The 26,516-nt window shown below is 39.9% G+C and overlaps 3 protein-coding genes across 7 annotated transcripts in view; 1 reads left to right on the top strand and 2 right to left on the bottom strand.

The window, feature by feature from the left end:
• LOC109469791 (cytosolic carboxypeptidase-like protein 5) overlaps positions 1-14,003 on the top strand; it is an 18,394-nt gene extending 4,391 nt beyond the window's left edge. The window contains exons 5-20 of one of the 5 annotated variants that reach the window (XM_019768450.1): positions 1,114-1,280; positions 1,685-1,862; positions 2,247-2,425; positions 2,785-3,467; positions 3,739-3,847; positions 4,084-4,219; positions 4,457-4,641; positions 5,287-5,498; positions 5,983-6,099; positions 6,424-7,025; positions 7,362-7,502; positions 8,409-8,500; positions 8,868-9,040; positions 10,916-11,018; positions 11,362-11,419; positions 11,732-14,003. In XM_019768450.1, the coding sequence (XP_019624009.1) occupies positions 1,114-1,280; positions 1,685-1,862; positions 2,247-2,425; positions 2,785-3,467; positions 3,739-3,847; positions 4,084-4,219; positions 4,457-4,641; positions 5,287-5,498; positions 5,983-6,099; positions 6,424-7,025; positions 7,362-7,502; positions 8,409-8,500; positions 8,868-9,040; positions 10,916-11,018; positions 11,362-11,419; positions 11,732-11,818 (3,222 nt within the window). In that variant the 3' untranslated portion in view covers positions 11,819-14,003. Of the gene's footprint in view, positions 1-1,113; positions 1,281-1,684; positions 1,863-2,246; positions 2,426-2,784; positions 3,468-3,738; positions 3,848-4,083; positions 4,220-4,456; positions 4,642-5,286; positions 5,499-5,982; positions 6,100-6,423; positions 7,026-7,361; positions 7,503-8,408; positions 8,501-8,867; positions 9,041-10,295; positions 10,592-10,915; positions 11,019-11,361; positions 11,420-11,731 lie in introns of those variants that run through there. The other 4 variants (XM_019768452.1, XM_019768453.1, XM_019768455.1 and 1 more) reach the window with 4 other exon arrangements.
• Positions 14,004-14,207: 204 nt separating this feature from the next.
• Positions 14,208-18,176, bottom strand: LOC109469792 (TATA box-binding protein-like protein 1). The gene is made up of 6 exons (XM_019768456.1): positions 17,721-18,176; positions 16,940-17,022; positions 16,512-16,575; positions 16,165-16,268; positions 15,918-16,012; positions 14,208-15,612 (listed from the first exon to the last, which is right to left on the bottom strand). Exons 1-6 carry the CDS (start codon positions 17,922-17,924, stop codon positions 15,440-15,442), a joined length of 723 nt encoding a protein of 240 aa, XP_019624015.1. The 5' UTR covers positions 17,925-18,176; the 3' UTR covers positions 14,208-15,439.
• Positions 18,177-18,474: 298 nt separating this feature from the next.
• LOC109469793 (leucine-rich repeat-containing protein 4C-like) lies at positions 18,475-25,856 on the bottom strand. The gene is made up of 5 exons (XM_019768457.1): positions 25,574-25,856; positions 20,541-20,698; positions 19,927-20,126; positions 19,535-19,714; positions 18,475-19,311 (listed from the first exon to the last, which is right to left on the bottom strand). The coding sequence occupies exons 2-5, from the start codon at positions 20,659-20,661 to the stop codon at positions 19,090-19,092; spliced, it is 723 nt and encodes a 240-aa protein (XP_019624016.1). The 5' UTR covers positions 20,662-20,698; positions 25,574-25,856; the 3' UTR covers positions 18,475-19,089.
• Positions 25,857-26,516: the final 660 nt, after the last annotated feature.

Raw genomic sequence — 26,516 nt, 5'->3', positions numbered from 1 at the left:
TTGATAGTAATATTGATGCATTATTTGCAATTGTACTCCTGTTTATAGGTATCGAAATAAGATGTAACTTTGTTAAAATGCCACATGCACATGTAGTATTTTTCACAGAGTAATTTCTATAATTAAAAGGACCTGTTTCCCCCTACTCGAAGTGGACTCTTCCGACCGTGAGAAAGTTAGTGAATGGACTTACGTGCATGGAGGCCTTTTTACTTTGCCAAATTCCCATGTTTGTGGTAGGATTTTGTACTTTTTGAGAGTAATACAGTTTGTGATGTCAGAATACATTGTTATGTCGTGTTATTTTTACATATTCCCTGGAAAAAAGATCGTTTTGAAGGTGTGTGTGCATGTGCCGCCCAGGCCGAGTTTATACGTTCGGCCGATAATTTACTTTTAACGCCCGTTACTAGCACATGTTTCCGACACAATATGTGTTTCTAAATGAAATATAATATATATCTAAAAGGGAGATGATATGTTGTTACAGGCACGATGACTTAGTAAATCTGCCGTACGTTTGACTGTCGTCAGTGAAGTTTTGTCCCATGAATGGTGACATGTGCAAAGGGGGTGGGGGGCGAGTTCTATATCAAAATAAAATTTTTTGACGAACTTTTGAAGACGCAACCTAGCTTTCCGAACAAATTGCACAAAGAAAAATGTTTCTGCCTTGAAGCAATGTATTTTTAACGCTGTTAACTATGCCCAAATTTTGAAAAAATACAACGTACGGGGTGGATTTTGGGGCCCCAATTCTGGACCCGAGAGTATGGATTCTTGTTCTGTTTTTATTTTTATTTCATTTTGGCAAAAAAACGAAGCGGCGAATCCGTTAACCAAGGAAATAAATTGGTGTGGCCTCACAGTGTGAATATACTTTAAGAATTCAAGCTGTAGTATAAATGATTGTTTTTTCTTTTAAAGAACAGGAGCGAGTGTGCAATCAATGCCACTGGGTACCTTAAATATGTTACGACTAAGTTTTGGGTAATGATCTATAAGATTCTTTTGGAATTCAACAAATAATTGTTTTGACCAAATAAATGTGCTTAGGCAGCTTGTGATTGTACTTAAAAGACTTCCTAATGCCTTGATTGTGCTTATTTTCAGACTGATAATGGCAACTTCATCCTGTCCTTTATGCACCGGTTTGCTGAGTCTCGAGGAGGAACCACGTACTTCACATTCTGCTACCCCTGGTCTTATACCGAGTGCCAAGAAAGACTGGCTCAACTTGATGAAAAGTTTGCAGCCTGTAAAGACCTGGATCCCAAAAGGTTGAAACAATAATTATGCCGTAAATCATGGAGCTTTTGCACTGTGTTTGATTTTTGTAATGTTCGTGGTGCCCTCTCCACAGCAAATCCATGTCTTCCTTGTATAGTACTATACTTCAGAATTGTTTCAACTGCAAATTCAAAACACCATGGAAACCACCCTGTCACCCCTCCCACGTAATAAAATGACTTCAAGATTTTTACACTTTTTATTCAGATCAAGTCAGATGTTTATTCCAAGTTAATAATCATATATCAAAAGAAACATGCCAGATGAAGGTCAATTGAATGGATAACTGGAGTTATAACATTGCAATAATGTGAATTTTTTTCCTTTCATTTGTTGAATTGTAAAAGTTTCCCATGTAAACATATCTCTGTAATGTGAACTGTTCTTGCCCCAGTACCCCAGACTGTATCTACTACAAACGTGAGCTGGTCACCCTCTCCATAGACAAGAACCGTATTGATCTCATCACCATCACGTCCTGCCACGGCATGCAGGAGGAGCGGGAGCCACGGCTGGACAAACTCTTCCCAGAGAAGGAGGAGCCACGCCCACACAAGTTCAAGGGCAAGAGGGTAAACACCACACCTTGTCTTACTGGTCCTGAGCAAGAAAAATTTTCAAGTCAGCCGTAGACTTGACTTTGAAAAAGTAACTGAATTATGGTACAGGTTATAGGAGCATTATTGAACGATTTATCAAAACTGCTGTATTACTTGATTTTTTCTGTTCCAAAATATGTATGAGGGGATTAGAAAAAAATTATGACAAAAATTGTTGAAACTGTATTTTTTCTTCAAAAAGTGTGCCTATCTCAGAATTTGCAGAATTTTTTTTTAGCTAAGGGGCAGCTAAAGCAAACTTATTGAGTTTTGAAGTACCTGCTATACTGTATCTGAATTAATGTGACTTGTTTCCTGATTAATTCTGAAGAGACTGTTTGTTGCTGACCCATACAGGTGTTTTTCCTGAGTAGCCGGGTGCACCCAGGGGAAACTCCCTCCAGCTTTGTCTTTAACGGCTTCCTGGACTTCATCCTCCGTGAAGAAGACCCCAGGGCACGACAGCTGCGCAAGCAGTACGTCTTCAAACTCATCCCCCTGCTGAACCCAGACGGAGTGGCTCGAGGACACTACAGGTATGGTGAACAAGTAGCAAATCTCACCTTCACCATACACTTCCATTCTTATCAGTCAAAAAACATGTAAATGAAAAAATAATCAGATTCTATATCTAGCTCAAAGTTCTCATATTTTGGCACCAACAGTTGAAGAAATTCTTGTCTTCCTGTATTGTTACCATTTACCAAATGTAATCATTCGATTAGAAGTTGCAAATTGAATTGTAATCCTAATATGTTGACTTTGTGGCTCCTATTGAAGCATTTGGACATTTTACAGAGTGAGTGAGAACACATGAAAATAAGGGAGATGTTGGATATTAGAAAGAAAAAAACTTGTCCAATTGTTTGACATTGTATGCTTTAATGTCATTCAGGACGGACCAACGTGGTGTGAATCTGAACCGGATGTATCTCAGTCCTGACCCTGTCCTACACCCCTCTGTGTTTGCTGCTAAGTCTGTCCTTATCTACCACCATGTCCACAACCGTGTCGTCCAGCCCACCAGTCCTACAACAAACTCTCCCAAACACGAAAACTCCAGACTCCAGCCAAGTCCAGCCCAAGCCAAAGACAACAACAGTGCCAACGATAGAAGGACTCAAAATGGGACCAATGAAACCAGCACCAGTGACAAGGAGAACCTGGATGAAAACAGACCATCTGTAGGGGAGTCTGAGGAGATCAGTCCAGAGACATCCGGTGAAAATCTGTGTGATCAGACTCGCAAGTTAAGTATAGCTGACCAGGAGTCTCAATGTAGTAGTCCTGAACACGACATGAAAGACAGTGGGTCCGTACAGCAAAGTTCCTCAGACAGCAGCATGTGGACGAGCGACAGTTCCACCAGTATTAGCGTGACAGAAAAGGACTTGGAGTATTACCGCTCCATCCCGCACAACGAGAGTGGAGTCGCCTTTTATGTGGACCTCCACGGTCATGCATCAAAGCGAGGTTGCTTCATGTACGGGAACCACTTTGACAATGACTTGGAGGCAGTGGAATGTATGCTGTTCCCCAAGTTGATCTCGCTCAATAGCGCACATTTTGACTTTCCAGGTCAGTAGTTCAAACCTTACAGAAGTCATCAGATTGTGTAATGTAGCCTGAATACATCATGTTTATATTGGTACGTAGTTCTGGGAATGGGAATGGTTTTCTCAGGTTAGAAGTGTTTGGCCACAAGCTATCAGGGAGGAGGGTCCATCAGCCCCTCATCGTGAGAGGTTAAAGCAAGTCAAACTTTGTTGTACTTGATTTAGGGTAAAGTACATGCACCATGGAAGTATTCAAAATCATAAAATATTTAAACTATCATTTGTACTTGCAGGGTGCAATTTTACAGAGAAGAACATGTACACCAAAGACAAGAGAGATGGCATGTCAAAGGAGGGAAGTGGCAGGGTGGCCATGTATAAAACAATAGGCATCATACACAGGTATGTACTGAGCGTTCAGACAATTCAATATTTATCCATTGCTTGCCTTAGTCATTTTCTTTTTCCCTTATTACATCAGATTCTGTATTCACAGAGTATGGGAGCTGGAATGACATTAGGTTACTGTATTAATAGCTTGGACATACAGTGTTTTGACACAGTGTGCCTGAGCTTGGAGTATTGAATGTGTAAGAACAGTTTGTTCAACCATTGTATCTTGTTTCAACATTACACAGCTACACACTTGAGTGTAACTATAACATGGGCCGAATGACCAACTGTATTGCCGCGGCAACCATGGACAATGGGCGTGCCACACCTCCCCCCATGGCTGGCTTCCCTCCTAAATACACGCCTGAACACTTTGAAGAGGTGAGAACTCCAAATCATCAGAACCGTTTTACAGCTGTCCTTGGTGCTGAAATGGAAGTTGCCATATTGATGTAGTGGTGCTTTGTGCTATGGCTTTGTGTGATGTTTTGTGGCTCAGTCTTTTGTATACAGCGATGCCTTTTTGTTTTACTTTCAACACACTATTGACATAAAAAAACTTATATATGTAGTATTAGAATTATGACTGATGTGTTAACTGTACTTAATTTTGCCCAGGTGGGGAGAGCCATGGCCATCGCAGCCCTGGATATCACTGACACAAACCCCTGGTCTCGTATCGCTCACTCTGAGCACACCTGTGTCTACAACCTCCGCCAATGGATGCACCGCTATGTTCGCAGCCTACGTGGTGCTCCCCCCATGCCACGTAGGATGGCCCGCGTCACCTCGAAGACATCGAGGTTAGCCTCCAAACTCCGTAACCTCTGGTCTCTTCTCCGGAGCCTCTCCTTTTTTCCTGCTTTCTCTCATAGCTTTCTACGACAAAGGCAGTAGGGCTGCGTCATGACTCATTATGGGAAGGTAGTGTCACCACTAACTCTTACTGTCTGTACCACCCATGCATAGAACTAACATGCTTGGTGTGCTCAACAGCATGGTCTGAAGCTGAAGTCATTGGAATGAAAGCCATGTACAACATTATGTAATGTTTGTGCATGTTCTAGCTGTATGAACTCTTGTGTCACTCTCCGTGTTGCACAGAATGCCTTGCATGGTGATCTTTTCATAATATTCTCTGTGTTATGCTAATTCAAAAGTAAACAATATGTAACTTACTAGGGCTCAAAACAATTTTTTTCCAACCTGCCTTAAAAGATCATTAAGTTTTTACAGGCACACCACACTTCATCCATTGTTCCTTTCATGATCATAAGAATGAATAACTCAAATACATGTATGTTAAAAAGAAAGACTATCCTGCCATTTTCCCTGCTTCAGAATGTCTCTCCTACAGTCTGACAACTTGAAGACTGTTTTCTATGTCTTCAGATGAAGAAATTGTGTAGTAAGTTTGTTCCATCCTTGTTTGTTTGTTTGTTTGTTAGCATGATTGCCTCAGCGACAGGACATCCCCCCTCCACCACCCTGACCCGTCAGCTCTCCAACAGTGACAGCAGCAGTGTTGGAGGCAGCCCCATCCGCGTCCCTAACCAGCCCGCAGCACGCAACCAGGCCCCCAACACCAGTAGGAACCCTCCCCAACCCCCCATCAGGAGGAACCCCCCAGGGCCCAGCAAACCCCTCGCTCCTGTTAAAGGTGGGTGCATAGCATTGAACATGGTATTAAGCATTCATGCTATTATTTGTGACATCGTCTATTACATGGTACTTTGCAAGTACTTACTTCAATATGTAATGTCAGATCAAATGTGAAAAAAAATGTTGATTTAAATCAAGTGTGAAAAATGTTATTTTGACCTTCAAAAGTAACAACAAACCCTTCTCATTACAAATTGTGATCCCAAATGAATAATGTCTCTCCTTTGATACCCTTACTACCCTTCATTTGCTTCATCACCATTACCATTACCCTAAAAATGAAATCCTGGCTAGAACTCTGCATCTAGCAATATGGCTATGGTTTCTTGTGTAATTTGTGTTTCTTGTGTTCAGTTTCTTGTGTAATATACTATTACATCCATCCTTATAAGTTATGTTTTTTTCTTTATTTGAGATGAATGAATCAACTTCCTCTTCTTTTTTTCTTCTTTCTCATATTTGATTTCCCCTGTTTCCTGTAGTCCCTCCCCACCCACCTGTTAAGTGCCTTCCCATGAAGCCTGTTACCATGTACCACCAGCCGTCCAGCATGTGTATCAATATACTGACAGACCCATTACCAGTGGTCAGGTTACGATGTACAGTATATCTTATCATTATGTTCCATCTTGCATGCAGTTTAGCGGTGGTGGCTTGCATCTTTCCCAAATTACTTGGATTTTTGTATAGAGTAAAACCATTTCCTTCAATTAAATGGGGTCAATCCAGATTCCTACTTTGGATTACTCATTTAGGACAACTGTATTGAAACAAAAATTTAAGCACGCTTTGTAGATGTTTTCTTTCCTTAATAATATAGTATTATAAATTATTACATGAACTATAAGTACATCTGCATTGCAATGCTATGGGTACTGTGAATTCTCAAGTTTGCTTCAACATGACTTTTATGTTTTCTTCAGACACCAAGACAGAACGCCTCCGACGTCAGCGCACAATGGCCATAACGGGAAACGTCCCGAGCTCTACCTCCGCAACAACAGCCAGCATCAGCCCAACCTCCCGCTCACCCACCAACCCAGTCACCCTCACCCTTACAACCTCTCCCACCGTGCCCACAACAAACATACTCTCCACTCCCGCCAGCTCTGCAACACATCACGTGCACATAGGGAAGGCCTCCAATGCCGTCACACATTACATTCACATCGGAAGCAGCAGTGCAGGTCATAACACAAGTGCACCACAGCAGACCACGGTTGCTCTGGACCCCTCTACGATGTCTAACGTGTACAAAATATCAGCAGGCGGGTTCTCCCCACGAGGGGCAACTCCACAGTACGTGACAACAATGACGTCTTCAATCTTACCCATCAGTGTTGTGAACCCATCAGTAATGTACGGACCCATGCAGCTGACAAGTATATCAAAAGGTACTATGCAAGGCTCTGTTCGAAGACGGGAAAGCTGCAACAGTGCAGAGAGGAGGAAGCTGGGCCAGCTGAAGTATTCCCACTCCCTAGACAGCTCCCTGCTGGATGAGCAGCTTCTCCATCTCAGCCAGGTCAGGCAGGACTTTACTCTGTTGGTCAATGTGTACATATCAATTTCCAACAATGATAGACGTGGTATTATGGTGTTGTCTCAGTTGCAGTTTTCTCGCTTGTTAAGAATTGTCAGTATCTGTTATATTCTACTTTTCTCTGTCTGTGCATGATTGTGTTTCATTTAAAATAAATGTATCTCTCATGCTGTCCAAGTTTTTTTGAAATTCATTCCCTAAACAAATCTGATTCAGTGATTTTCAGTGTTATTATGTGTGTGAAAAGCTCTTTGATTTACCCTATATAGAAGTAAATATGTTCGTGTGTGTCTCCCACACGCACCCCCCACCCCACAGTCTTCCCCTCAACCCACACAAACCAGTCCCACCTCCATTCTGGGGACTGGTACGACGGCCATGGTGGCACCTCCCCTCACGTCGGCCAACCGTACCATCAGCCGTGCAGACTCCAGAATCACCCTCAACATGCCCACTGCGGTACCAATCACTCTCCAATCACTCCTAACATGACAGGCTATTTCTGATTGGTGGATATGTTTTGTCTTGCAATTACGTTGAATAACTCAGTAGTCTGAACTGAAGGAAGACGTTGTTTCCCTACCATTTTTAACTTGTGGAAAAACACACAGTTAGAAAAAATTAAGTTTCTTGTGAATAGAATTGAGGTTTGTTGTGAATATTTGAATGTAGCAAAATATTATGAAATCTCTTATCTGTCTAAAATATCATATGATTAATCTATTTGACCAAGACAATCATCCACCAATCAGGAACAAGTTTGCACAGAGATAAATGAAAATGGATGTCAACAAAATGATTCAGCTTACTGAAATTGGTTACCTTTTTTGTCTGATCCATGACTGTGGAACTGCTCAACAGAAATTAATTTAGAGATCTCAGTTTTCTTTAGCTTTACTTTGCCAAACACAACCTACTCTGTTTGCCTAGTATGTTTGTATTTTCTGAATGTCTTATAGACAGTTTTGTAAGTACTGTAAAAGTCTTGTTGACATCTGTGGTCCACTTTTTGTTTTGCTACACATGCATGTGGATTTCTTGCTTTGTCTGTGACTCTGCCATGACCTCATCTCTGTAAGTTAATTCAAAGTCTATTGCACATTTTGTCTCAATTAAATACATTATACTCATACCCGTTGTACATGTACGCTATATATCTTTGCACATACTTGTACACCTTAAGTCTCTATAGCCTATCTGGTGATAGTATTCCTCGTTTAGTTCCAATCATTTCTATCAAACCATCCATCAATTCAAAGCTTTTCTTGATGCAATTTTGCCATTTTACTGTCCTTGTCATATTTGGTTCATGGTATAATAAGCCATTTTTAATCTTAATAGACTTTTTTCTTTTCCCTTTGACAGACCCCTTCCTTCCAGCCTGTTGAGAACAGGTCACCAACAGAACCTGTCAACAAACCACCACTTCCCTCCCAACAGGACCAACAGGCACAGGGGTAGGTTTAATCCCGAACTGTTATAGGCTTATATGACATGATATGATATGGACTGGGAGTCTGGGACACTATGTGGACTAGTCACTTTTTCTAGGAAGGGTTGATAGCACTTTTCCAAAATTCTGAAGTCAAGATTATCTTAACTTTTCTTAGTGGACTTAGTAGGGTATCTATGATGTATAGATCTGCTACCAATTGAATAGCTCGTCCTCTTGTCTTTATAGAAATTTAGCCTGTTACATTCCTCACCACAGTTCAAAGAAAAACTCTCAGCTTACTGGGAGCTGTTAATAAGAGATATGGGCAAATGTAGACTCTAGTACTTCTTTGTGTTGATCTTGACCATGCTGATTTGTCCCTTTCCCAGTAATTCTCCATTCAAGAGACAAGCTGGTCGGCCCGTGAGGAGCGGGAAGAACCGCAGCACGTCACACAGTCCGTCTGGGAACAAGGGGCGCAGGAACGCCAGCGGCTCGGACAGCGACATGGAGAGGAAGAGACCAAAACGCAGGGGCAAACTCCTCAGGAGGAAAGCAAGAGGTAAGCATGGCTGCATTTCTATGTACAAAATCATTCTAGGGCTATCAATTAACATACTGTATAGGTAAAAGTACAGTAACAAGTACAATTCCAAAATGATAACTCTTCTCTACATTGATGTAAGAACACAGTCAAAAAGAGTGGATTTTATACTTTGTATGCTATATACATTTAATTTAGACAATCTGGTCATTTACAGAAAAATGCTGGCAATTATACTATGCACCCTATTACTATTTAATAATAAATACAATACAAATACAATACAACTTACATTACAAGGCCATTAAAAGTGTGGAAAGTTGAAATCACTATTAATAATTATATTATAATAATATTGAAAGCGTGAATCACCACTGCAAGTTCACTTCTTGTTCAGGTTTTACTGTTATTGAGTCTGGCCTGCTCTGGTATGGAAAGATCACCATCAAGAATGTTAGATTGCAGCTAGCCACACAAAACTCCTGACATAATTATAATGTACTAAATGTCACATACTGATCCCATTTACCTTCCCTCTGCTCCCTGTCTCCCCAAAAGAGAACTCCCTACCCTACCCACTTGTGCATGAAATTTATGTCAGTGGCAGAAGTGCATGTAAGTTCATTCTGTCCCCTTTTCCTTTTCTACCATCTTCATTCCATTAAAGGTGGCTAGTGACTTTCACACGCTGCATTATAATAGTCAGCATACTATTATACTGTTTGCCCAAGATTCAATATGCAGGCATCCATGTGTGACTGACTCACCACACCGTGTAAGCTTAGAATGAAATGAAGGACAATTTGAACACCTTTTTTAATAGAAATGTCACTATGACAGCACAAAAATACATAATACAGACCACGCAATGTCATTCTCTTTAATAACCATATGTACAGTATGTAATTCAGAAACTTTAGTGATGGCTTTTATTTTCATGGTGGAGAGGTCAACTCATTACTCAGCAAATTTGTGTTCTTAACAGTTGTACTACTGACAGTAACAGAAAGTAAACAGATGTTTCAACTATGAACTTCTAACACTGCAAAAACCTCCTTTCCTGTCCTACTTCGAAATGAAAACCACCACTAAGGTAAAATCATTTTACTAATAATTTCATTTGCTGAAATTATCTTAATTTAGTAGTGGCTAGAAAACCCAGGATTCCTCTAAGATCTTACAATGAGATAACATTACCTTATTGCCTTACTAATTCCCTACAAGATGATATGTTTTCATTCAAACTGGACAAATGTTGTGGCCGAATCTTTAGGGAAGAAAGTGTCAGATGCTCCTGTGCAGGCAGATCAGGAGTCCATACCAGTAGCGGGTACAGCCATCCAGCTAGATGGCAATAAGGGTAAACATCTAGTGTGTGCTGTGGGGTGGTCACTAAATCAGTTTACTGTATTAATTATTTCAGCTTGTGATTTTTTTTTTATACTTTGTTTTTTCTTCATAAATTTCTAACATATCCTTGTTTTCACAGTGATGTTACATGTATTTCTAGAATCCAGTGTGTATTATTGGTGGTACATGTAGTCAATGTTTTTTGCAGTGTTTAGCACTAACAATGCATGGCATGAGTGTAGAACTAGTGATAACAATGGTATTTGTCAATAAACTGCAGCAATAAGCTTGGTGTGGTGGGGGTTTTCCTCCATTCTCATCGATAGGCTCACATTCAATTTGATGTGTCATTGTGTCATTTTTGCCTTCAATAATTAGGATTACCTTTTCAAAATTTTAAAAATCAAGATGTAACTTTAACCACTGTGACAATAGCCTTAAGATGACTAGGCCTTGTATTGGTTCACAGTTTAAGAGCCAACAAGAACACTGAAATTAAGGTCTTTAAATGGTGAATGAGCTCATGTCTCCATCTTGTTGCAGGGAAGGGCATGTCTGATGCTCCAGTGCAGGTGGACCCAGCTTCCATTCCAGTAGAGGGCGCTGCTGTACACCTGCTGCCACAGCAGGACAAGCTGTCGCCACGGTAACATCTACAGCACTAAATTCCACATGAGAGATTTTATTTGAAAAGCTGTGCAAAATCTCTACAAATTCATAAATGCTGCAACCTGATTTGTTGAATACGGAATTATTATATAATATTGTAAAGTACTTGCATGTGTTTTGCTAGAAGCTTTGTGCATGTTTTGAACAAATTGCCGAGGTTTTGTCAAGTCTTTGAATGTTCTTTTCCACCCTTTCAGTTCAAGTTCTCTCAACCTCATTTCATAGCTGTAATGTCACACCTTTTTAACAGGTGCTAGTCTGCTTGCATGTACTTTTGGCACATTTCCCCTGCTTTATTTGCACCCTTGCATGCCCAACAGAGGTCCTGTTGATGGAGGTGACAGTCCACTTGGTGGTGGGAGGGCAGGCAGAGACCAGGTGGGAAATAACACAACTGTTGGAGAACTACTGAATCAGTCTTTAGTTAGAGGAAATGGAGCTATTAGGATCTGAAGTTTAACACTGGATGGAAACCTGTTGAGGGATTAGATAAAGTTATGGCCAAAAATTAAGAGAACATTTTAGGATACAGCATAACTATTATAAATGCCAATTACAACTCATTTGTGACTCTTTGATAACCAATGACATATCTAGTTGATGTGTAACACTAACTAGGATTTTATATGTATTATCAATAATTATATAGAAAAGTTAAATTTGATCACAAGTAAATTTTGTTTATTTCAGAATGTTGTATCATGCGAGGTCGTCGATCTCAACTCCATCAAAGGCCCATCCAGAGGGAAGGGGAATGCCTACTGGATCGACTTCTGATGTCCTGTCAGTTGTGGACACCCCCTCGCCTGTACCAGCCTTGGATATTGATGATGGTGCTTCAGTTTCTCCAGTGTTTCAAAAGAGACCAGCTCTTCAGGGGGAGGTTTCCAGTCTGATGAAACAGCATCCAGTGAATCCGCCCATTAGTCCTCATGGAGAGGAATGATCTTACATTTTACAGTAGTAAGGCCTTGGGGAAAAAATGTTGCGTTTCTGCTTTCTCAGTCGACCCTAGCAAAAACCAACCGACCCTAGCCTTTTGAGGAGGTTAACAGCTTGGAAGGCCATGAAAATTTTGATCTGACATCTAATTCTGTCAAAGCCTCTGAAAAGTTGCCGATATTTCATGCCATTTCAGAAGCAAATTTTTATACTTGAGAGAATTTGGTCCTACTTTTTTTCAGGACTGAAATCGGAAATACGGTCAATATTTTTTCCCTTGGGCTTAGTGTTATTAAAGATCACAAGCCTGAGAGTACTTTCTGATATAATACTAATAGCCTCTCCAAGGGAGGGTGTCAGCTGCAACTCACGTGTGATATTTCCACTACACCAACACCAAACATAGCTTCACAAACCTTGGGGATCCTAAAATGGCATAAAAGTACTGGTATCTTAGCTGTGAGATATCATCTTTTTATCCAGTTTTTAAAGCCATTTTGTTTGTAGCTACTTCATATTTTGTTTAAAGTTTCCTTAAAGCAAGCTTGATTACACCTCCTTGCTTAAAGCTTGTGATTTGACATTCCTAGAATGTTTTTACAATATTGTAAATGTGAGAAAAGTCTGCTGTAATGGCATTATGGCCCATTTAATAAGGTAAGGTGCTAGATAGACCAATTTATTCTCACTTGTTACTTATAGTAATATATAAATGTGATGTTCACAAGGAACCTAATATGTTGTTCCATATCATACAATGTACATGCATTGTGTATATTGAGCACAAAATCCATGAAGATGTAAAAAGTTTGTTGTGCCTTTGTCTAGTGTACATTGTTACCAATGGTACTGTTTTGTTTGATGTGAATGTAAGATGTTGCTCTGCTGTGGTATTTAAATACAGCTGCAAATGAGTGTGGTCCTTCACATGAACATGTGACTAAATGATGTAAAATATTCAATGACATTTTCAAGATGTCAAAGTTTTTTTTTCATTGATATTCAATATGACTTTTTTAAAATTGACAGTGATTAAAGTTTGCAAGTACCTTTTCCCTTTTATATTGTATGAAAATTTTCTATGTACTATCTGTTTTAAGGACTTTTTGTGTCCTCACACTTACAAACTCTGATCCTTCTCAAAATGAAATAACCAATTTCTGTAATGCACGTATTTGTCAACTACCCCGGTATCCCTTTCTGCTACATATCAATTTAGTCCAAATGAGTCAGATTTTTTTGTTTCAATCAAACAATTCAAGTTCAGGTGTCTTTCCATGTTCAGTGCATAATTTTTCTGTAAGTTACAGATGGCATAGTTTTCAGTAGCAAATATCTTGTTGTTTTTTTCTTTCTATAGGCAGCTATATTATGAAAGATGTATTTTTTCTAAAGGTAGAGACAATGTATACTTTGTTTTGGGTTGAATTTCACTTATTATACTTCTACTAGTATGTGTTCTAGTGAATATTTACACAATTTGGTATATTACTTACAATGTATTAGCCAGATGAATTTGAAAGGTATTCTTATCAAAACATGCTTGTATATGATGCTGTGAATCATATGGGGTTAGCTTATCAATGTCATACAGTGCCATTTTTTTGTGAATTCCTCTCCCTCAGACTTTCAGAGGTGATATTTCCATGTGGAGACTGCCTCAAAACTTTTATCAAGTGGACGTGGAATCTATGATGCTTTTTTCATTGATACAACAGATGACAAAGAACTTGGTGTAACAAAGATAGCTTGTACTTAAAGGAAATTATTTATGTTACATTAGGTATGTTTTATCTATGCATTTACTAGTACTGTTAAGTAGCTTCTGAGTTACCTTTATGAGATTGACAATGGCTGCTGGTAGATAGTTACAGCTGTATGGTTGATCCATATATCATGGCATTATAGTGTGAAGAGTCAGACTGAGACAATATTGTGTTACAACTTCTCATGGCAACTTTGTGGAAAAGACCAACTACTATGTAGCAGTTAATGATACCATCTTTTCAGTTGATGTTTTGAAGTGGACAGAAACTAAATATATATCTTCCAAGAAACATTGCCTTGTTCTTCAGTCTGTTTGTTTGACGTAACTGGTAAAGTGCCTCAAGGCGCAACACACAAGTTTTGTACAGTAAGTGCATAAAAGCAGACTTGAAGTTGTTAACTCCCACTCTATTCCAATATGGTTTAGGCTGCATCAAGCATTTTAAAACGCGACAAATGCCAGGTGAAAATGACCACTACATGTGGAACTTTATTTCCAAAAGGGGAATATTGTTCCAGTTTTGTCTGATTCCCAACAGTGTCAGCTGCAACTGGGTGCTCTTAGTCTTACCCACATTTGAACAAAAGAGCAGAGAGCACAGTTTTAACAGACATTTACATTGTATGATACTGTAGGGTATCTGTTCTACATATTTACGTGTAGATCTTGTATATACTTCTGCAACAAAATGCCTAGTACAAATATAATGTGCCCTAGAAAAAGTGCAAAATTCATACTTAAATGGTACGCCATCCATTCTTGAAACACTGGTATGGCTGAAGTGTAGGCCAACCGCTGACCAGTCATATTACACCACTCTGTGTCAGTAAAGGAATGAAACAAGCTTTAAGGAAAACCCTTCAACAAAAGTGTAACCTTTTAACAGTTAACAATTTTCAGTTTTTAAAGTATAGTTACATGTACATGTGGCAACAAACAGCAAAGTAATACTATCCTTTAGCACATAATCATGGGGTGGGTAAAGTGTTTGGAGTACAATATAGATAACAAACACTCTCAAATAATATTTGTTATTTAAACAATACATGGGGAAACCAACTAAAGTGGTGCAATGCTATCACTGTAATCTGCCAAAGCCAAACTTTTGTATGATGCAGGTGTAGTGAAGACTTGTTGCCTGAGAGGGGCAAGCCAGTTGTGCTTTAACATCTTTATCAAAATGGTGCTCCATTTTTGCTGAACTGATGTTACATTGTGTACATGTAGAAAAAGTTACAAGGTGTATGAACTGACGATGGGAAAGGCTCATTCCAATATCCCCAAAGAAGGACTCAGTTCAATGAAAAATGTAACTTTGCAGTGCTGCTATCACTCTACATGCATATACTATATGTAAGATACCATTCAATGTATAAACTGTTGCAGATGCAACTCAATGATTCAATGAATATACAATATCTGAACCGAGATGGCAGGGCTGTTACCTGGACTTCCATTTTTGCTGCTACTGCAATTCTAAGGATGATGACCTTTTACCCATTACAATGTATTTACAGTTAAGACACTAAGACATGAAAACACATATGACTATCATCTTACACTGTATGGAGACATCTGTTGCTAACTTACTGTAGTTACACCTTTCTATTATTATAGACTGGTCCATATTGATAAATGTGACCCACATTAGAGAGTGGGACTGTGTCAGTAGATGGTTCAGTGGGGCATCAGGCATCATCATCCTCATCATCCTCACTGTCTTCCTCATCTTCACTATCATCTATGTCCTCCTCCCCAGCGTTGCCCCTCCGTGGACCCCGTACCACATCATCTCCTCGGAACTCATAAACCAATGGATAGATGTGTTCTATAGCTCTTTGGATATTAGCCACGCAGGGTGCTGGTATATATAGGAAGAAGATGTACGTTTCAATCAAGTGATGGATACAATCTTCCTCAAGAAAATAATTTTCACAGTCAACTTGAGATGACTTAAGCAACTGGAGGTTGTAGGTTGTTGTATTTTGGATATCTTTCTACTAATACCTGTGCTGTACCAAGATTTTTTGCTGGTGTTGAAACTGCTAAAGACCGATTTTCATGGGAATGCCAAGAACAACTCACATCTTGTTTTTTCATTTCAAATGTATATGTGTCACCATTCAAGCCATGTATTGTAACAACGTTTACTCATTACCAACTAACCTGTGCATGTAATACTCCCTGTAGAGAAAATCTTCATCACAGCTTTGGGGTTCCTTAACTTGTAGGTCACTCCTGGGTGGAGCTCCGGCTCATAGCTGGTACAGGACAAATGAATTGAATATATGAACATCACAATGAATATTATGTATATGTTTTTTAATATGTAGTTTTCCAGCCAACGTTAGGCTAGAAGGAAAGTAATACTATACAAAATCGGGAGGCTATTCACTTCTAAGTGTATACATACCTTGCATTTTCCTTGTGCTGTTTGGAAAACAGGGTGATTTTGATGGTGAAGGGCATGGCACATATCCCCAACACATTCACCACCTTGAACTCACTGAAGTGCACCTTTCAAGTTTTTAGAGCAAAAAAAACTCATGTCAAGGCACTCATAATCAATTTTATTTCAGAAACCTGACACAGAGCTTATGATGCAATACATGTATGTTCAATATTACCTTGAAGTGCAAATTAATTCACTTGGCGTAATGTAAACGCTTGACAGTGGCATTCAGCTAGTGTGTTGGGCCATTTTAGTAAAATTTCTACTAAGAATGCTCATTGTGTCAACAAATCAGATCAAAGCTTTACCTGGAATCCCATGTTTTGTAAGGCTCTTGCACATCTTCTCGCACCTTTTTTAGCATCATCTTCACTGTAAAGAACAGAATGGAGGCAATAAAAATACTTTCTATCATTTTCTATTATTTATATTACTGGGTGGGTCAGCTGCAACTTAAGATCTTTGTTGCTAAGGTCTGAATTACACAAAGAGCTTATAATAATTACATTGGTGTGGCTGAATCACAAGGGTCTGGATTGGCTGCCATTCAGATGACCTAAATTATACAAAACCTATTATACTATATGGTGTGGCCATATAGGCCTGGAAAGTTTTGAAAAGTTGTGTACTTGTGTGCATGTTAAGACGTTCAATCTCTTTTTCATTTACACGTATCAATACATATTTACTAGTAACTTATTAGCCAGTACACATGTAAATACTTTGGTTGACTAACCTTCTGGCTCCTGTGCACACAATCTTGCCTGATGACCAGATGTTAGCTGTGCAGTATGGTCTTCTCAGCTTCATTGTGACTTTCTGGAAGAAGGTAACAATTTGAGATGAGGCTATTATAGTATTAATAGCCTTATTATCCATCATTTATTCTTCACAAACTGGCGATATGTCTTGTATAGCATCTTGTGCATATGTAGCAAACCTTACATTAGCCGCGGCGACTGTTGCAGGGCTTCTCTTACTTCAGTCTTTTACATTAGCCCTAACAACAGGGTTAGGGCTAATGTTAGGGCTAATGTAAAAGACTGAAGTAAGAGAAGCCCTGCAACAGTCGCCGCGGCTAACCTTACATCAACTTATACAGGATGGCCTAAAACTAGTAAAAGGACCCAGCTTTGTCAGTACTACTACTAGTTCACTTACAAAACATTTCAAGACATGTGATGTAGCTCATAGATCAGCTGCTAGATGTAACATTTTATTCTGAATTCATCTATTTTCACAGGAACCTGATTTCATCATGGTATATGGTAGAAAGGGGATGGAGGTTTTCGCAACATTATCATTAATTTAATCAATCACTTTAGTGAGTTATTGTTTTGGCTTGCCCAAGTACGCCTTAATTAATAGATGCTTATAATTTGCTTTCAAATGGGTGCTATATAATGATGTTATCAACCGACACGTCGATTGCATTTCATCTATACTACTTTTCCCAACAACCCCTACAAACATGTCAAAACTCCCTGCCAAATTATGATAACCAAGCCTGCACTCACCCCCAGCTCCCTTTTGTAGATAACGTTGGCCCCGTTTAAAGCTATCATCCTCAGGTTGAGGTGGCACCTCGCCCTGAAGCTGCACACCACGTTGGCGATGTCAATATCTAGGCTAGTTTGCTCCTGTGCAGCCGGCTCCCCCGGAACAGAGTTTTTGTTGCCAAGATCCTGACAAATATCTGGTGAGGCCGCAGCTACAGCCATCCTGGATCGGAGGTTCGAACGTCGGTTTGTTGTTGTCAAAACGGCGCGGCGCGGCGTGAGGCTATCCAAGGCGCGATAAAATATACCGCAAATGCTTCAAGTATTGCAGGTACAGATTAAATGAAGCTTATTTGTTTATATGTATTCAAATTAGCTGATGTGTCGGGAAATTCGGTGAAAAAAACATAGTGATTCGAGAAAAGAACGACCTAAAAACTGCCCTGTTCCGCCATGTTGGGTGACAACTTTGACCCGACTCACGAGCGCTGCCGAAGTAGGAACTTTATTCTTCGCCACCAATCAGAGAACGGGATTTACCTTCGGTAAAAATCGGTAAGGTACGATTATTTCCGAATAAGGATAAATAATGAAGGCACAGCTGATTGGTCGGCTGGTAAATGCTCTTCAAGCAGATGTTATGAGGTACATTGTTGTGTCAAGTGTTTTGCACGTTCTACGGATATTTTTGTTTCATTGCACAAAGTGTAACTGTTCATAATGATAGTTTCACAGCTTTAATAGAGAAAGTTAGCGTCGTTAGGGCCATGTTTTAATTTCGCCAGACTACAAACGATCACAAACGACGATAAATGTCACAATATCGCAATCGTAACATATATCTTTATTCCGTCTCAGTGTGACGTCCTTAATTCAATAAACATGAAAACAATGTTGAAAATCACAGGTACAGTCGCAGGCTACGCGGTCTTTGTTACTTCTAGCGTAAGTAGATACATCTACATCTATGAGTTTCTGAACAACACCCTCATGGGGCCTCGCGTTCAGTTGCACGGCATATGCGGCCTGGTGGGGTGCTGGTGCTCATAAAACAAAAAAATCAACATAACGAACAAGCAGAAAAATAAATTTGTGCAGTGACTATATACATGGCCGCAAAGTGATTCCTGATTATAGCTGGGAGCTGGGGAGGCCCATGTGCTGGGCCAGCCCCAACTTAAAGCTGTCAACTGATGGTGATGTGACTAAGTGAGATATTTGGTATGGCAACACTATTTCCGCAGGTTACGCGATCTTTGTTTCTTTTTAGCGTAAGTAGATTTGGTATGGCAACGGTATTGGCGACCCCCCTCCAGTTAACTTAAAACTTCATGCTTGACTACAACTTGCACCACAAAGAAATCAATAACCCAGACGCCCGTTGAATTTACTTAGCATTGCCAGTGACAGTCAAATGTACAGTAGCCTGGTCCTTCCCTATGTAGTTGACGGCCAGACAAGTATACGTCCCTGACGTTCCTGACGTCGCTGTCGCTATGACCAACGTCCCATCGTCAGCAACGGAGATACCTGGGACGTCAGAGTCCACGCCTAGCTTCATCCCTGTCGGAGTAGTCCAGACCACAGCTGCAGCAGGGCAACACGTGACCTGAGGGAACAGATGCAGTCACCCAAAGATGTTCGAATTCAGTCAGATCGGAAGTCTCATTGCCACCTCCGTCAAAACGAGAAAAAAAAGAGCAATATTTTCCCATTGATCAAACCGCTAATGCTATCGTTGGTCGAACTGTACGTGTTAATGCCACATAAGTTTGTGAATTTTACACAAGATAACGATGGTTAGAACATCATGAGTGATATGCCTAACTTACGCTGCATTTCAGCACGGCCCTCTGGCCTGTCTTGACGACAGTGGTGCTGCCCGTGGTGCTGATGTTAGGAGAAGTGAGATGGGGACAGTCACATGTCAGCTGGCCCACAGGCACGTCCCTCAGGGCTTTTCCGTGTAGACTTTGTGGCATGTCACAATGAAGTATCCTGATGTTCATCCCCTGTAACAAGACGGGACTTCACTTCACGACAACTACAAAATGATTTCTGACGAAAATAGCAAACACTGTATGCAAATAACAATGGGACCTCTGCAGCCACCAGAGGGCATGCAATACCTAGTGTACTTCCCAATGATCCTGCGTATATAAACGGAGAACGAGCCACATATATGGTGATATATATGAATTTAAAATGTGGGATAGATTTTTACCGAAGCAGACGAATGCAGCCATTTGGCGTAGTCACGCATCTGACAGTCGCACCTCCAGGGGTTGTCGTCCAGCAGGAGGGTTTCCTGGGGGTCGCCATAGAACGTCAGGGGGGCGAAGATGAGCTCAGGGAGGAAGTGCAGACTGTTGTTGTTCAGGGTGAGGGATTTGATGCCTTGAGAGCTATTGAACGCAGACTCATCTAAACAACGTCACAAACGCACAGGTGGTCAGGAACAGCAAAAGGTATGTCGCCAATAAATCTTGAAAGTGAAACTCACTTAGTGATTCGTGTGTGACTGCATCAAGTATATACTAGTAGTATTTGGTGTAATTTCATATCCAAGATGTATTGTTATCTTCTAGACTGCATATGCATGTTCTAAGCCGTAGATAAATCCGGACTACAAAACAATAGAGAATGATGAACATCTGCGAGCTAATTGGCTTTTTCTCCAGACGAGGCACACGCGCACATTTATATCTACTGCTGCTATGGGATTTAAAAGCAGAATAAGTGACATCTGTGGCGGTTTACATGTACTATGATAGAAATAATGCTTATTGACGGTAAAGGATCTTATGAACCTTTTGAGCCGGATTTGACGTATATTACCTATTATGCGGAGCTTGGTATTTTCAAGACCAACGTGGAAGAGTCCCTGTTTGAATGCGTCCGGCCCGATGTAGACTAGTGGATTTCCGGACAGTTCCAACATGAAGATGTCCAGGGTCATCAGAGCCTCCTCCGGTAATGACGTCAGTTTGTTGTCACTGTACAGGTACATTATTGGTGTTTGATGGTAATCTCAAGGCGTTAGAAACAATGTACAAATGGATTTTTGATGGTTGAGGGCTAGCTGTAGCTGTTGGTTTGAGTGTATGTTTGCTCATGCAAACAGAGTACAGTAGTTTGACAACACATTCTCTGGGGAAAGATTGACAGATATTCGAATGATAACAGTCAGACATAAGAAATGCAGCCGGAAAGCCACGTCGAGAGTTCTATGCGTTTCTCTTTTCCTTCCGCGAGAGAAAGTAGTCCGTTCCACGGCTCCGGGCGTCGACTCGCCTCACAAGAAAGCTTACCGCTAGATTATACAATCAAATAACTTCCTTATTGTAACTTATTCATAATATTTAGACTTCTTTATTTGCTCCCCATGAATTTTTGAGCCGAGAATGTACCTTTCTCCTTTTGATATCATGACCTAAAATTAGGCAATTTTAGTGCAATTTCCCCGTGTATTTTCACCTTGATGGAGATTTCGCACCAACAGGAAATTTGTTGGGTGAAAAAAGAGCAAACCTTAATCTTTCTGATGGTATTTGACTTATAGACGATATCGAGGGCGAAACGGGTTTCCCCCCAAATTCGGTGAGGCCATGTCACGGGAGCAGGCAGGCAATTTTAGTGCAATTTCCCTGAGTATTTTCGCCTTGATGCAGATTTCGCACCAACAGGAAATTTGTTGGAATAGAAAGAGCAAATCGTAAACTTTCTGATGGTGCTTGACTTATATTTGATTTCGAGGCCGAAACGGGTTTCCCCCGAAATTCTGTGAGGCCATGTTACGGGAAAAAGCAGAATTTTTCCCCAAATAGAACGCGCATCCCTGGCGCCGCGGCCGGCGAGGTACGTGTGTTCTACGGAGCGCGCTCCTCTCCTACATGCCCTATACATGACCATACATCGCTAGATTTAAATTATTGTCGACCTACGTCTAAACAACTTTTAGTTAGACTACACTGGGTGTTAATTCATCTTATATCTAAACAGGTTCTTTTATTTTGCACGCAGAATATATGTTTGTGGTCCCTTGATAGATACGGTCGATCTGAAAACTCGAAACCAGCGTCTGCCTAAACGCGAGGAAACATTATACTCTCGTAGCTTCCTGACCTTTGAAAAACGCACATCTAATTAGAGCAAGCGGACCATTAGAACTAGAATACCTCAAACATTGATTCATGATTGGGGAGAATTCAAAGAATAATTATTGTATCCATTTTTCTCGATTTGAATGGCGCTGGGTTTAAATAGTTACTTAAGAAAAGTTACATTTATCGACCTGCTGGCTTAGTAAAAAAGTAGCCTATGGACACAACCCAACGCTTCTGGTACCTAGTCTGGACAGTGCAACATGTACATTGCATGCTCTGATTATGGGTAAGTTTATCCTGGATCTGTTATCCAATCTACAGGTATAGTCCATGTGTACTGCTTACTATAATAAGATAACAGGTCCTCATGTCCCTAGTTTTACACAAAAGCATTTGCATATTTCTAAAAGTGCTGGGTGTTATCAAATCCCTAAACATAACTCTCTCACATACATCCTAACAATTATACACAAAATTACCCAAGAGCCATTAACGTTGCTTCAACCTTTATCTCATTACCAAACAAAAAAACAAAGTAGCACATTTTGATGATGATGATGATGATGATGATGTACATTTTGTTGTGGACTGGGATATCAAATACTTGGGATCATTACATGTATACATAGTACATCTTTTACAGTACATATATTACTTAACACATGCTCAAAAGTTACAGTAGACATTGAATGCTGAATCGACTATTAAATATGATCCCAAATTGTATTAAGATTACAATAAACAGAATAGATGGAAATTAAGATCTCAATACATCTTATATATATATCCATAATCTCAAGCTAAATAAACAATATAACATCCTGGTGTCCTGCTGGTGACAATCCCACTGGGTGTGGCTTTTACCTGCAAGGTGGAAGAATTTAAAAAATGTAAATAAGATACGACACCAAACCCAATTCACTCATTAATCAACATCAGAGAATTCTGAATCTGAAATGTTATCCAATGCAGACAAGCTGCCTATGTAAATGTCATCTATAAAATTAACATCCTGATCCTCACTATCAAAAAAGTCTTTTCTGAATCAGAATCATCATGCATTTCCTGATTTTGATCAATATGGAGTAAATTAGAACATTCAGAATGAAATGTTGAAGTTAGCATAGAAGAAATAAGTAATTTAGATTTGGACTGTACAGCTAGCGTGTATAGAAGTTCCATTCCACCCACAGGGACTTCCAGTAACATTAAATCAGTACATTGGCTATAGGAATAAATCAACTCAGATTTTATCATATGAAAAGGATAACTACACTGGCCCTCAGAGACAATAAAGAAAATAAGGGAAGTAGTGAAAAATCACCTCAGAAACTTAGAGCTACTATGGCTTGTCTCATCCTTAAGAAAGGCAAAGTAATGTCCAAAGATTCAAAATCAGAAAAAGAAATTTCAGACTTTTGCATAGTTAACACAACAATAAAATTCCAAACAGGATTTGTTTCTTTAGAAATGTGAAACAGGTTTATGCAGGGAGGTTGCAGTTTTATGCAGGTTAACAATTTCATGCAAGAAGGTTGGAATTTATCAATAAATTTGGAGGATTCTTAATGAATCACAGTATTCATATATAAAAAAGAAAGACCAGGGGCCAGAATTAATACTATCCTTTAAATCTTTAGCATAGAAGCAAAATAAGACTGAATAGACTTGATCTCTTCATTCTCTTGATCATATTTTTGAGAGCTACCTCTTGCCAATGAAGTGATTCTATAATATCACAATATCTATAGTATAACATTAAACTATGTTTGGTGTTAGAACTTTTGTGAACCAAACTAAAGTTTACTAAATCATTTAAGAGTCCAACCACAGTAGAATGTGTCTTAATCTGTACATCACTTTGACTTTTACATTCAAATCCTTTCTTGAACTTAACATTTCTACATAAAGATCATCCACAAGAAGTATTGGTTGGTTTACTTTCAAAAAACAGTTCTCCAACCTTACAGGAAACCTGGTGCAATGCTACTTGAGGTAAATTTTGGGGGCTAGGGTCTTCCTGAAATTTTCTTAACATATAACGTTAGTGCACACTTTTGTTTTCACTTTTATTCTCAGTTATATATTTGTATTGGTTGTACTTGTTTAGTGTTAAGTGTCAAGTGGGGCTGTTAATGTTGTAACAGTTGGGGGTTTATAGGCGCTACCAACTGACCCAGCCAATGGGTCTAGACCTTTTAGCTCACTCAGTTAGAGCATCTGACTGTGGCCCGGGAGCCGTGAGTTCGAATCCGGCCCGGGACCAAGGGGTTTTTATCTGTTTCTACTGTCTCCTCCTGGTTTCTTACAATGTGACTGTAACTTGAGCACAGTCCCACTTTGTCCTTGTCCTTCTTTAAACTTTAGTAATAATTTTCTAAAAATGCCAGGAGAGAGGGTGACATGGTTTGCCAAAGGTGGTTTAAACATTTTAAACCTCCTTGGTTTGCCAGATACTTACCAATCTAGTCTGTGAAGCCTATGATAATCTGAAACAGAAATAAAAGAATCCCCTTCACACATTTTTCTCAATCCAATACTAAAATGAACGTTAGCTTTATTTCAATAATCAATGATATACATGCTCAACCATTTATTATAATTTCTACAAATGTCACAAGCTGCCTAAACATGTATATTGTGCACTGTTCTTATCATCAATCACTAGATATGGTAGTACATGCATGCTTGTCTTGCTGTAACTTTAGACACTATGACAAGTCATTGTAACAATTTGCAGCAGTCATGCAGCTTTGTTGTTCTTGTATGACAACCAGACATCACGTGATAAAGTTGGCGGGAATTTTTTGCACAAACACACACAGAAGGGATGATTTCTTTTACGAAGTTCGTGATCCATCAGACTCAACTACAACGTTAACTTCAAAATTTACAATTGAATCTGTCCTTGTAAAGATCTAACGACTAAGAGTCTGGGTCTAAACTTAGACTAGATTAGTTCGTCGGAAATGATTTTACCACGAACATGATGTTTACAAGAAATGAAGCACATATACGCAAATTATTCAACAATGTCCGAAATTAAATCAAACGACAAACTATGAGTTTTAGCCATAAAATTAGCCAAAAAAGGGACCCTAGTTGGCATTAAATTGCAAACCTATCCAGACTTCGCACCAACAGGATATTCATAATGGGAGATAGCCAAAGGTTCAACACATTTTATCCACATATCGTCATATGCAAAATCGAGGGCGAAACGGGTTTCCCCCCAAATTCAAATAAGACGAAAATTCAGATCAGTCCAGGGCGGCCATTTTGTTCATTTCACTGTGCACCAAGTTTAATCACAAAACTACACTAAAACTGATAGAATACCCCTCAAATATGGTTAGTACAGAGAGCACATGATATACACATCTGATACGTACCGCCATATTGATGCAGAGGCCGAAACTGGTGATGTAATCGGCTGTCAACAACTCGGATGAAATTTCAGCCCGCCGCCCGCGAAAACGTCGTCCTTAGCAACGGCGTTGCTATGGACGGCGGAGTGATACGCTCTGCAAAGAAAACTCGTTCGAAAAGCGTTCGATTCAGTACGTGGCTTTCCGGCTGAATGGGGTGAATTTGATCACAAAAGCCCAAAATACTGGAAGTCTGACATTTGTTGTTTCTTCTTCAATCGTCTTAAAAGCACTCTTAAGATATCGTAGATTTCATGATGAAAGGAAATGTATCTCAATGGCAGCGTTTCCACACAACTGAATTAACGTAATAAATTTAATTAAATTGAGCACCTACCTCAGGTCTAGTGTGAAGAAGTACGTGTGATGACCAAAGTCCTTCAGACCTACAGCCGAGATGTTGTTTCCAGAGAGATTCAGGACGGTAATATTCCCGACCTTCTCTATGGCGTCTGTCGGGACCTGACGAAGCCTGTTGTTTGTGAGGCTCAGTGTCCCCAACGTTACACGCCCCAGTCCAGCAAACACACCAGGCTTTATAAAACCTGTCACCCAGAAACACTTGATACCCGATAGGTCAAGTTCCTGAATATTCGATAGGTTAGAAAACTGACCTTCTCTGAGAGATTCTATCGGGTTGTAGGACAGATCAAGTTCAACGATACCGGAAGGAAGGGGTGGTATCTCCATAAGTAAATTTTGTTGAATGTTCAACTTTTTCAGTACGAGTGGAAGCTGGGATTTCATTTGATTAAGGTTATTGTTGCTCAGTATAATTTCCTGCAAATCTGGAAGGTGTTTAAATGCATTCTGTGAGACTGCACTAATTTGGTTGCCGGAGAGGTCTAACATCCGCAATTTCTCACACCCGGTAAAATCGGTGTCTGATATTTTTGTTAGTTTGTTGTTAACCGCGGAAAACACATCAAGATTCTCAAGACTGTGTAGCACACTACCTATTACTAAAATGTTGTTGTTGTCCAAACTGAGCAGTGTCAGGTTTTTGAATGCCCTAAGCGCTGTGGGTTCGATGACGGAGATGTTGTTGTTCCCAAGCATGAGATGAATCGCACCTTGGGGACCCTGGAAGACGCCATCTTTGATGTCTCCAATGTTATTATCACTGAGTTCGAAAACGTCAGAATTTGGCATATTAGCGAAGGCCCCAGGTTGGATGGACATGATCCTATTCTTCTGCAGGTCAACTACCTGAGGAGAGTTGTTAACAGTCAACGTCTTATTGCTATGAAATATTTTTGCCAACACTACTATGTACACTT

This window comes from Branchiostoma belcheri, unplaced genomic scaffold, assembly GCF_001625305.1.
Source record: "Branchiostoma belcheri isolate BF01 breed outbred unplaced genomic scaffold, Haploidv18h27 scaffold21, whole genome shotgun sequence".
NCBI lineage: Eukaryota > Metazoa > Chordata > Leptocardii > Amphioxiformes > Branchiostomatidae > Branchiostoma > Branchiostoma belcheri.
Note: the sequence above shows the minus strand (reverse complement) of the source record. Positions and strands in the feature narration are given on the sequence as shown.